Source organism: Larimichthys crocea, chromosome III, assembly GCF_000972845.2.
Source record: "Larimichthys crocea isolate SSNF chromosome III, L_crocea_2.0, whole genome shotgun sequence".
NCBI lineage: Eukaryota > Metazoa > Chordata > Actinopteri > Sciaenidae > Larimichthys > Larimichthys crocea.
This window is the reverse complement of record NC_040013.1, coordinates 9810778-9823373: the sequence shown is the minus strand read 5'-3', so window position 1 is coordinate 9823373 and position 12596 is coordinate 9810778. Positions and strand designations below refer to the sequence as shown.

The 12596-nt window shown below is 42.2% G+C and overlaps 1 protein-coding gene across 6 annotated transcripts in view; it reads left to right on the top strand.

Moving 5' to 3' along the window:
• The first annotated feature begins 611 nt into the window (after nucleotides 1-611).
• mymx (myomixer) overlaps nucleotides 612-12596 on the top strand; it is a 28691-nt gene continuing 16706 nt past the window's right edge. For 2 of the 6 annotated variants that reach the window (XM_027277753.1, XM_019260063.2), the window contains exons 1-11: nucleotides 613-2454; nucleotides 3041-3130; nucleotides 4400-4528; nucleotides 7133-7279; nucleotides 7848-8039; nucleotides 8919-9005; nucleotides 9207-9325; nucleotides 9421-9535; nucleotides 9628-9705; nucleotides 9808-9923; nucleotides 11305-11467. In XM_027277753.1, coding sequence (XP_027133554.1) covers nucleotides 1960-2454; nucleotides 3041-3130; nucleotides 4400-4528; nucleotides 7133-7279; nucleotides 7848-8039; nucleotides 8919-9005; nucleotides 9207-9325; nucleotides 9421-9535; nucleotides 9628-9705; nucleotides 9808-9923; nucleotides 11305-11467 — 1731 coding nt within the window. In that variant the 5' untranslated portion in view covers nucleotides 613-1959. Of the gene's footprint in view, nucleotides 2455-3040; nucleotides 3131-4399; nucleotides 4529-7132; nucleotides 7280-7847; nucleotides 8040-8918; nucleotides 9006-9206; nucleotides 9326-9420; nucleotides 9536-9627; nucleotides 9706-9807; nucleotides 9924-11304; nucleotides 11468-12596 lie in introns of all 6 variants that reach the window. The other 4 variants (XM_019260065.2, XM_019260064.2, XM_019260066.2 and 1 more) reach the window with 4 other exon arrangements.

Sequence of the window (12596 nt, the reverse complement as noted above, 5' to 3'; positions counted from 1 at the left end):
ATAAAAAGAGCGTGACTTGCAAAAAGATGTGTGTGTATATATATATTTCTTTCCTGACAAATAATGAACCTAAATTAATAATAACCCACATTTCCAAATGTTCCACTTCAGCACAACCAACGTTTTGGCATATGGTGGTGTCAGAGTCACACAGTGTACCCGCTGCACACATAAATCCACACTTTTAGAGCCACTCACCCAGCAATATGAGGAAATGGCATTTTAAAGTCAGCCAAACCCCTTGAACTCCACCCATCCAGCCTTCCTTAAACACCACCCAGCCTGCGCAGAATTTATCTCTGATTTCAAGCTGCAACACATTAAATCTCTTCCTTAGATGACTTCATCATGAAACCAGAGCTCTTTTAAAAGCATCATTAACCATGTCGGCTCCGGGGCCACCTCTGTCATCGCAAGCCCCGCTGAGTGACTTTAGTCCCACTGCTGGCTGTTTGTACAGCCAGCTGCAGCCATTTGTTTCTTTAATGTTTCTATGTCTAAATGCTGTGTAATTTTACAGATATTTTGTGAACACAAGTTCCAATAGTGCTATGTTGTAAAATGAAGCATGCAGTTTGATCATACTGACTGAGTTTTACTGCCTCTGAGAGCCATTGGACCAGGTGCCGGGGTCAAGTCAGAGGGCAGCAGAGGGAAGAGTGAGAGTTCCTTTTTTGGGAAAGCTTTCACCAGTGGATGCGGATTCTGCACCCTGCAAATATTTTCTCTGCTGTCTGCTCTCCTCAGTAATCCCTGCTGCCATGACATACGCACGCCACTCCTGCCATTCCAATCAGTCACCCCAACATGTGCTCTGTTGAACCTTAGCCACTATCAAGGAGTGGTAGGGGTCATCATCTGCTTCACTGTTATTTGCCCCCCTCCCTCTTTGCACTGCCACACTTGTCATGCCAGCAGTTCAGAGGTTTAAGGAGCATAGCGACAGGGCTGCTCTGTTCCATTCAGCTGAAACTTGTGTGACAACTGCTTCTCACCGACAAGGAAAGAAGGAGGTCTGGAGTTCGAGCCTCACTCCTGGACAGACAGCGCTCACATGAGCCTCTGAAACTTGTTCTCTCTCTCCTCAGATTTTACCCTGGATTTTCTTTTACAAACCTGCTGCCTGTAAAAGACTTTTTTTTTGTCTTGGATTTTTTTTTTTTTGCGCTGGAACAAAGTAGCACACCTCAGGGCTGATCTGTTCTTCTGCACTTGAAGGTGGAGGTAAGGTAGAGTCAGCGTGGGTGTGTGTGAGTTTTGTTTCAGCTGAGGATATTACCTCATAGAGGATAAGCTGTGATTGAAGAGGTCTGACAGAGGTCTCTCCCTCTGACTCCATTACTCTTCGCCTCTTATCTGAGCAGATTTTCTGTTCGGGTTCAGAGGGGAAGTTTTGACAGCCAGGCTTTACAGCCCCCACTCCGCTCTGTCACTCCTGACAGAGAGAGAGAAAGAGAGAGAGTGGAGAGGTGGTGACTTCATCCACTCTCTTAACCAACCCTCCTTTTTCCCCCTCCTTTTTTTCATTTTTTTTTTTTTTTTTTTTTGCGCTGCACAGTCAGGCAGCATGCCAGCAGTTTTCATCTTGCTGCGGTCCCTGGTTATCAGGCTCCTCAGTAGCAGACTGGCAGGCTCAGTGGCACAGTTCCTCAGGAGAATCCTCTCTACAGGCGCTGCCCACCTTGGCACGGCACTCCGCCACGTCTGGGACCGCGTTCGATCCCAGGAGTCCAAGGAAGCCGTCCTGGGCTGTGTGCTGTGCATTCTCAACATGCACAAGAAGGTGGAGAACTGAGCTCTCCCTTCACTTTCTGTTCAACTCTCCACTTGCCTGCTGAACAGAGACTGGACAACCAGAGTTGGTGAGTGAGGAGAGTGTACAAAGGAATGTGACAGACTTTTTGTTTCAATGCCCATTTGGACTTTAGCATATTTTGTTTTTCTAACTGGACACCGGCAATGTCTGAAAGCATTGTGAGGAAGGTCCAGCCTTTCACCATTGGGACAAGGTTGTCAGTCCCAGCTGTGCCAAAATGCCAGGAGTTCACAGAGAGTTATTTGCAGAGCCAGAGTCTGGATAACTGCACTCTACAGCACAACCTGAACTCGCTCTACCTCAGCCGATCTCAGGTCTGTGCACATGGCCCCTGCCTAGTCTCACCCATCGTCAAGCAGGTAGCCCCTGTGAAACAGGAGGACATGGCAGCCGAGGACCACCTGAACCAGAACGTTGCCTCTCCCTCTGCTGTGTCCAGATCCATTAAGAAGATTGCAATCTCTGGGAATAAAGACAGATCAGAGGACAAGGTGTCAGTGGGACCAGCGCAGCTTTCGATCACAGGGTCCACATCTGAAAACAACAATAACAACAACAACGTAACCAGCACATCAGATCCACATCTGCCCAGGATTGTAGGTGTGAGCTGTGAGAATAAGCCCAGTTCTCACTTCAAGGTACAGGACACACTTTACTAATGCAGATAGCATACAAATCTAATGACCAAGGACGTAATAACACATGGAAGTGCATTTTTTGTTAATATTATAGTTTCATTAAATAAGTGTCAAATGTAGTTTACTTACATTAAGATTATAAAACTGATAAAAGCTTTACATTTAATGGTTTTAATAAAATACTGGATGTATTTGCAAGTTAATAAATTAACCTTAAAATGATAGCAGTAAGTCAGCATACATTTTATACATTTTTATATAGCACTGCAGGCTAACTTTATCATCTGAAGAGCCCAAACTGTTTATCACTGTCCCTTAACATGAGTACTTAGTAATTAATTAAATGATTTGGGATTTTTTCCGGTTATAAAAGAATATCTTGACATATTATTTGACAAATATATCCCAACCGAAACCAAAACCTTTTACAGTTTTTACAGAAAAACCGACTGAGATATTTGTTTTATTCGGGTCTTAAATTTTTTTTTTCCCTACCACAATTTTCGTCGTTCTGTCCAGCTTGTTTTATTCATTGAACGGCTTGTTTTCAGCGCTACCATCTGCTTATTTTATATAAATGTTTTAGGTTTTACTCAGAAAAGACAGCAGTGATGAATTTCAGTCCACGCAGGGACAAACCAGGCTGAAACTGCACGGAGACAAACCTGTCCAACAGGTAAGACGCTAGCTTAACTGCGAAATAAATTTTAAAAAGGTCAGCTCATTAACGTTAACATTAATGGGGGAAAAAACGACTTTCTTTGATTATATTTCAGTATATGAGACTATCGTATTCTTTCTCTATACTTAAAATACTTGCATGGTACTATTTTATTGTTTTTCCACCTTTATTTCACACTTGAATGTATTGAAGCAGTTGTTTGGCTGTGAGGCAGCGGGGTCTTTAGGCAGCTGTGGGCTCCATGAATCTCTTGGAGTTTAGGAAGTGAAGTCATGTGCTGTGTTCGCCAAACTTAAACAGTTTATTATGTTATACATTTGGAGAAAAGTTACACAGAGGTGGAAAACCAGTTACAGGAGTAACGTGTCTTTGAACGCCACACAAATGTGCCTGTTGTTTCCTCTTGTTTGGCTGTAATTTATTAAAGCAGCAGTCCACAGAAGAAAGACAGTATAGGTATATTGTAGCATATTGTTTAAAGTCAATGGGCTGTGTTCCTTGTTGAAGTGTGTGTGTGTGTGTGTGTTGTGGATGAAGTGCTCTGTTACTGCAGAGCAGACCCTGCTGAGGCAGGGCTCACTGGAAAACATGAGGTCAGGGAAGATGTTAACAAAAGAAAAAGGCTCGCACAAGTCCTCATGGAGGCTGCTTATAATAACACACTGACACAGCAATGGCCTCATTTCCCCTTTTTAGGACAAAACAAATCTACCTCTTCTTCTTCTGTAACCACAACAACAATACTTCTATCTCTTCTCATATATTATTCATGCAAATGGCAAAAAAAAAATGGTTATGATTACATGTAAGTTGAAATGAAAAGTTGGTGGTGCCTTTACCTGTTCAGGTATGAGAGAGTGAACATGATCTACCAAAGTCCTTTAAAGGTGATATGTTTATATGTGAGGCTGACAGTAAAAAACGTCAGACATCCCAGGATCTGTCCGTTCCTGCTTCCTTCATTTGCCCAGATGTTTCCTGACTGGAGATCAGTAGGAACGTTTGTCTATTTGTGAAGTTGTGCCAGTCGTGTTCATTTCACGTTACGCAGTGCTGACAGTAGGCTTTTGTTAAATGGGACCTTGGGGTCAGTCTGACACAAGTTTGTAATGTCTATTAATGGTCATTAACATGGAAATAACATGAAGAGCTGTACCTCCTTCTTCTGGGTGGTAGCATCATGTGGTGGTCAGTTTTTTTTCTAATTAAAAGGACAGTCATGTTTTTAACACTTGTGTCTGTCTCTGTTGTGTGCTCACGCAGGTTTCAATGCCTGAATCGCAGAAGAAAGAAAGTCATGTGCGCACACAGAACGAAGCGTGTGCAGCTGTTACATCCCAGATTGACTGCTTCACTCAGCGCAACTCGCTTTTCAACAAGGAAGTGCTGCAGGTAAAATGTTCAAACGTTCATACGCAACACCAACAATATCGAGTTGAACAGGTGGACACGGTCCTTCACTCCTGCTCACGAAAAAAGCTGAACGTTCCTCCTACCTTCTGTGTCTGCTCATATATGGAAACTAATAAAATGATTGAGGAGGGTGTGCTTTTTCCACTTCGCTTTTCCAGAATATATGCAGATGGAGATGTTTTAAATCATTTTCAAATGAAACCAGCGAGAGTAACTTATCAAAATCTCTCATCTCCTCTGATGTAAAAATAAAACAACAACAACAACAAAAAAAAACAGTAAATGAAAAGAAGTTGGAGGGGAAGTTTATCACAAAAGCAACAAGTGACACTGTTGAGATGTAATCAAGAGTGGAAGCTGCCTGTCGCATGACCCTCCGTGGAAGGACAAAATATGTACTGGTTCTTATTTTGTCCCGAGAACTGTATGAGCTGTGTTCGGCTGAGGGAAGAGAGGGAGGGGAAACCGCCACAAGTGAAGCAATTATTTAGGGATGAGATCATTGTTTGGCTCCATCTCTTCACGCCTATGGCCCAGAGAGGCTCAGCCAAGCAGCACAACTGGTTGTGTTATCTCATCGCTGCGTCCACCCCGCTGTACAAGGACATTTTTCAGCGAGTTCGTCTGAGGGACATTTTGTCCAGCAGTTGGCTTTGTCATCAGACCTCTGTTGAGCAACCGTCCAAGTGATAGGCTGCTTACTTCCAGTAATAAGAAATTCATTTTGGATGTGTCAGCTGAAGGAAACACATGATGTATGTATGTGTTGAAAACAGTTCTGTAGCACATCGTTAATGTTAACAAGCTTAGCAGCCCCTTTACTCTTAAGTGGAGCTTGCGTATCTGTTTCTTTTGGAGAAAACAGACTTTTATTTTTTAACTTTAATTGAGAACTTACTTTAAATAGCCAGAGCTTTTGGTGCCTGGGGACCTGCTTGTTTTAGAGGGATTTGGTTGACTGCTATCGCTGATGAAAATGTGTTATTACAGTATTACATTGCCGTGGAAGTGGAAGTGAGCTTTCCAGGGAGAGACTTTTAAAGGCCCCCAATGTTTCAAGCTACGAGAGCAAAGCAGGTCACCACATGGAGAAGCACGGCTCCGTTTGAGGGCCATCTGTCTCCGCGGCTGCTCTGCAAAACATCTCGCCTTTCATTCGCTCATTTCCATGATAGAGAAAGTAGAGAAACTTCCAGTCCCACAGTCCTTTTTGGGCCAAGTTGCGTTACTAAAGAGGCAAAAAAAACAAAAAAAAAACGGCTTTTTTGGTAAACATTTTATAAAGTGTAAAGATGTGCACACTTGGTCCTCGTTTTCCATCTAAAATGATAAAAATGTGTTCCTTTGAAGCTCGTAGAAATGAAAAGCAGACTTAAAAAGAAATGTTTCTGCTTACGGATCATAATGACCAAACATGGAGATTATTTCAAAATGTGTTCTGTGTTGACTGCAGTGCTGTTTTTCTGCACAGCCACAGATTTTTCACCAAAAATCAGAAGCAGTGACACAATCTGAGCTGCATTCATTTACTGTCTATTCTTCATGGTCAGACTAAGGCCTCACTGTACATTGTGATAAACACACAATTGTTGTGGAGAGCAGACAGGAAGAAACAAGGGAATCATAGACTTCCTGTATGAGGTCATTATAATGCCATGGGAGCCAGTGTGAGGAGATAGGGGCAGGCCTGTTTTGTCAAGCTCTTTTCCTTCTGTTCAACCAGAAATACCTCCGCTGCACTGGGGGCTTTGTAAAAGTTAATGACCTGCCTCTTAGAGGAGAAGTGACATCACATTTTAATCTCAAGCAAAGTGTTGTTTGGAGGCTGTGTCATGTGTGGTCTTGATTTTTTTATTGATTTAAACGAAGGGTTACTGAAGAGTATATTATTCATTGCCAGTCATACTGAATTCCTTGACAAATAAAGCTTTGATGTCATGTTATAATGACTTATTTGTATGTTTAACTGTTATTTGACATTCAGCAGAGTACACAAGAGCGCACTGTGAGAAATGAAGTTCTGCTATTTATCAACTGACTATGACTCATTTAGGATCTGAGAAGTGGAAGAACCTGAGTTGATTTATTAGTCCATTTGATTATTGTGACTTGGGCGGGTCACTGACTTCCACACAGGGTTCCTTGCAGAAAACAAACACGTACTTTCCAACACTTTCTGACTTTGGCCACCTGGTTTGCAGTTTTCATTCCATACAAATGTTGCCAGAAAAGGCAGCTCTGCAAGACAAAGCCTCATGCAGGTTTCGGAGTCCAGGCACTTGCCAAGAGAAACTTCTGCTCTGCATAACATGACATTGGAGAACAAAGGACTGTTCTTGATGTGTCTAAAGCTCTGTATTACTCTAAGTCAGGCAAGAAAACGTGGCTGTGACTACTACTTTTTTGAGTGGGCGTTGGATGTGCAAGCTCTTGATATTCTTCATAAGAAATCTGATTAACTTTGTCAAGTATCCATGTGTAATATTGATCTACTCGAATATCAAATAGCTGAATCAGGTCTATAAACAGACATAAATGCTCTACTATCTTTAACATTTGTGCGGGTGTCTGTGTGTGATGTAGGCAGAGGCTTGGATCAAAGGCAAGCTTCAAGACTTGAAGGATGGATGCAATATTCAGCGCTGCCCCCTGCAGGACTGGGAGGAAGCCTCGCAGACGCTTCAGAGAGATCTCAAAGACTTTGAGAACACCCTAATTCAACTCAACCAGGTAACAAAGTGATTCAACACGAGGCAGGGCCCTCACTCGAATATTACCAAGTTGCCAGAGCAAGCACATGAGAACAGCCCACATCCAGAATGAAATGTTTACTTTTTAACAGGTAATGGAGATCTGACTGTAACCATTAATCACTGTCTTTGGTGCTGAAACAGTCTGTCAGATCACATAACACATAGCATAATGCTCTCATAGGCATTTCCAGTCGACCAGAGAGAAAAGCAGATCCTCAGTGTTCCAGACGGCTCTGTCAAGCCAGTTTTTACTTTCACCCTCTGGAGAAAATGTTTGGAAATGTTACATCGCTGATAATTAACCTCCCCCGACACTCAGACAGCTCAGGAAGGGCAGAAGCAGAACCAGGAGATTTTTCAAGGGTATATCCAAGAAATTATTGGCAGTTTTCCAACATTTGTGAAGCCAGCTGGCACATGAGCAACGTCCCTGACAAACCTGAGGTGTCAAATGAACTCAGCCACTGTTCTATGTTAGTCTGGCCGCTCCGTCTGTGCTACACCTAAAACAAACAATGACTGCATTTCTTTTTCTGGTTTAAAAGATGGGTGAGCAGTTGATCTGCAAGATGAACCCCACCTCTGATCTGGTGAAGAAACAGCTCAGCCAGCTCAGGGACCAGTGGCAGACCTTGAAACAAACGGCTGCAAATCAGACAAGGGCCCTGGGTGGAGCCAAGAACCTGCAGGAGTTCAACAAGAAAGTGGACAAGCTGGAGGCATGGATTAAAGAGAAGGCAAGAAAAACACTCCTCTGCTTTTCTGTTGCTATGTGCAGAGCTATTTTTGCCTTTTTTGTCATCCTTTTCAGAGCCAATTCTATTAGACTAGTGAGTAAAACCTTGTTTTTTTGGCAATGTGTGCAGTTTAGGGTGCTAGCACTGATACTAATGTAAGTGAAATACGAAACGTGTTTAAATTAGAACACGTAATTCTTAAATTCTTAATTTTCATTTCACGGACTCCTGAGCTCTTTTCATGTTTCTGATCCTGTCCACACTCCTTCCTCGTCTCCTCAAACTTCCTTCCTTTCTTTACCCATTTATCTAAACAGAAAAGTAATCAAGCTCTCCAACTGTAATGATTAATACCAAAAACAGTTGGGCCAGAGGCAAAATTAAGAGGACGGACAGTTCTAATCAACAGCTGTCAAGATAATTGGCTCAAAAAACAGCACTTGCTAATAGAGGAAATTAGCTCAGTATCCTGAAGACATCTCCTGTTTGTGTATATACACCGGTGTAAAACATCTGCCTGTCATTATCAAAAAGCAATCTAGTGCCTATGTTTATCTCTCTGTTCATGTCTATGTCTGGCACAAGGGAACTGGTGATTGATAATAGACCTGTGGTAATGTAATGGAAGATGTTGCTTATGAAGTCTATAAAGCATCCATCCCCAGAGGAGATGGTATTCTCCATTTAGTTCCGCTCATCCTTTCCTCTGTACATTAGTATCAAGTTCAAAGTTCCTCTCCTAACGCTGCAGGCTACCTCTGTTCAGCATCCACCTTGGTAGCGGGGCTAATGTTGTTTAATCCTGGTGCCTCTGAAAAGAAATAATGGTTGGGTTCCCAACAAATGGGAGCTATAAACACTGACTTTTATGTGTGCCAGCAGGAAGAGGAGCAGTCTCTGGTGAATGTCCTGGAGGAGAATGTTGACAAAATGCAGCTGACCAGGAGAATTTTAGATCTGAAACAGGTAAGACTAAAAACATTATAAATGCTTAACAACGTTTTATGACGTAAGAATATACACATTCCCATATGTTAATGGTTTATATTACGATTTTGTGGAGGTTTCACAGTCATTTATCTATGGCTGACAGTAATTTGTCTCCCAGGGTGCATGGTAAAGACAGCTGAGGTCATAGTTGGATTGTGTTCCCCTGTTTCACTGCAGGATGAGCAGCTCTACAGAAACCTCCATGAGGAGATCAACCACTTGGCCCTGAAACTGGAGAAACAAGGGAAGACAGATGGCAAAAATATCTCCAGCAGGAGGAAGCACATCAATAAAATGTATGTATGTTTAAGTTGAACTACTGTGCACTGCAAGAAACTTCAATCTTGAGATAAACTCTGAACTTATTTGCACTATGATCTGCTGTGTGCAGGTGGCTGAAGGTCCAGTCTCATCTAAAAAACTACCATGAAAATCTTCAGCTGGCACTGGAGGTGTCCTCGTTCTACCAGCAGGCGGATAACACGTTGTTTGCCATCAATAATATGGTACAATTCCTCGATTGGTTTGATTATTCCTTTTCTTTTAGATCAGAGATTCACATTTTATGAGTTTACTTATAAAGCATTTTCTCTTTCAGAGGAAAAGCATGTCTGCATCCAAAGAGTTGGACAGCTTTGGAGACAGAGAAATACGTGACATTGCCAGCCAAATCATGGTAGGAAATATCTTTTCACTTTTAAGTAGCACTGCTTGATCAGATCCTGAAAGTGTGTTGCAGAAGCCTTCTCTACCTAACCTACAGGCCTGTGTGTGGTAGATGTTAGATGTGAGCGTATCCCAGTTGTCCAATCTGCATCCTGCGCTGGCTGCCGGCGTCACACAGAAGCAGAGTGAGGTGAAGGACTGCTGGGCTCTTCTTCAGAAGATTTTCAGGTAAGACAGCAGGCCAAGGATAGCACAACAACTCTGGTGGCCCTGTGAACACATGCGCCATTTCACCTAGTAATTGGTCCTCTGCTGGTTTCCACTGAGCTGGAACTGTATTTTTCTGTTATTACTCTTCTGGTACTCTACATTTAAAGTCTACATTGGCAAAAAACCTAGAGGACGTTTTCCCAAATGAAAATGAGCTTTGTATAAAGATTTCTCTCTCCCTCTTGATTAGTTTTGTTTAATTTGGGTTTCAATCAGTGAAAAATTATAAGCAAAGTGAAGGACCAGTCTGTTGGATGTTTGGAGACCAACTGCCACACACAGCATCACTCACCACCCAGTTTTTGGTTTATAATATTCCGTTTTCTGGACTGCTTTGGAAGTTGACCATGTGTTTGATTACTGTATGAGGTGAATAATGTCTTGGCTTACTGAGTCAATTTGGCAACATGATTTGTTCTCTCTTCTCACTATTAAAATTCTGCCGTCACCTTGAACAGTCTGCTGAATCTAAGATAAAAACATGTTTACAAGAATATTTAGTTATTTTTATGGCATTTGTAAAATAAATTTATTGTTACATTAATAGCCAACAGTAAGAATTCAGACCTTTACGTCATTAGACTTTTTTTAGACTATTTGAAACAATATCTACTTAATGAGTACAGCCACATTTCAATGCTGTGCTGGGAGTGAACTGTAAGAAATCATATACTGACACTGGTTACAGCCCTGTAGAGAAAAATGTGGAATTCTTTGCAATAATGTCCAAAACGTAAAAGGTCATCATTATCTTGGGAAGCATCAGTCAATTTAGAAAATGTGTGCATTAGATTTTTTTCTTGTGTAAAAGTGGAAACATTGAGTGATAGTGGTGGTGAGGCGGTCAACATTGTTTTGAAAAGTGCTTCATACAGTGCGGTTTAAATTTAAAGCCATCATCCTCTGGGGACCATGAATATTCCTGTCAAATTTAAGTTTTAGTCTGGCCAGTAGTTTTTCATTTTTATCTCAGTCCAGTAGACCGGCCAATAGATAACATTACAATCCTTATACCCTACCTGGGCAAAAAAGATTTTCCATTTTTATAATAATAAATACAGTCAGGAATAACTCAAGTCCAAAGTTCTGACATCCATCTCCAACATCTCCAGCTTTCCAAATATTTCTCAGGCTGAGAGCCTCTCACGTCGGCAGGCTATCTTTAGATCCAAATATTACATCATCTCTCTGTCTTATCAGCTGCGTTTCATAGCTATTTAAAACAAGTAACACAAACACTGGTAGAAAACTTCAGAGCCATAATTGGAGTTCATCACGGGCCTACAAAAAAACTCTGCTGTCAGCAGCACAGTAACCTCCTGCTCTGCTCGCCATGCAGGAGTGACAGGACCACACTCTCTCCCACTGGCTCCACTTTCACCAGGGAAGATGCTGACCCCCTGACACCAGCCAGAGAACCCGAGTGCAATGTGGGAATGGAGACGCAAAGGATCATGGGAAAAGAGGTGAAGGAGGAGCAGAATCGTCTGAAAGGCTGTGTGGTAAGTAGCTTCACTATTTCATTCTATTACTGGAGAAACCACACTGTGGCTCTAGGCTGGGAGAGAACAACGCCATCAATGCTGGTAAAAGATGAGCTCAGCCTCTTCCAGTCCTACGACTTCTGTGGCTCCACAAAGTGACGCACTTTGTCCTTTGGTTTGGAAAATGCCTGATTTACAATTTAAGCAGGTTTTTCCTAAATAACAGTGTTTCTGGAGCTGGTGCCGTACAGCAGCGGCTCCTAGTCTTGGCACCCAACATGCTGCCATTTTTCCATTCTATCAGCTAGTTAGTTGCATTTAATAATGTAATCTGATGTCCAAGTTGTGAGGATGCCCTTGATAAGATGGTCAGGATGAATGCCAGGTTGACTCTAAAACTCAAACACCAGCACTGTAGAGGATAGAGAAATATCTAACTTTGCCGACTTGTCTTCCCCACTCTGCCAGTGTCATGAATATTGCCCCGTAGGAGTCACAGGAAGAGCTTTTAGAGGTGTTATTTACCCTGGCACAAAAATTCCATAAGTTTCCATGAAAAATGTCAAGCCGTGACTGTACAACATGGTTGAACGGTGGGCCAGAGCAAATAGGCCTTCTCTCTGACCGAAAATTTCACTTTATGGTAGAATAAAATCTTGGCTTTCAACGGTTCTAACAACAGAACACAGTCATTGGATTACTACTATATTACTAGATGGTCTGTGGGTCAGTCCAGGGTGAGTGGATAATCTGCCGACCATGTGGACTTCTCAGACATGACATTCCTCATCTTGGAGGCCTACCAGCGATTTATTGAACACGTGGGTGCTCCTATAGTAAACCAATGGCCCATAAAGCTACAAGGAAATACTGTTAGCGTCTTTTGGAAGAAACGAGATCCAGATACTTAAGTGTGTGGTATGTTAAAAACCAGTAATTATGTGTATATTTAGTCTTTTAAGTTAGCACATTAAACCTCTTTATAGTCCGTAAGTGACTGCACAGCGGCTATTTGTGTTCAGCCAAGGGGCATCCCACAATGCATTGCTCCTCTCCTCTTGTTGACCCTAAGCTCTTGTGAAGTTGCTTCTGAGCCTCTAGCCTTGTTTTGCTCATTGTGAAAGTACCCAGATGCTCCAGGAGAGAC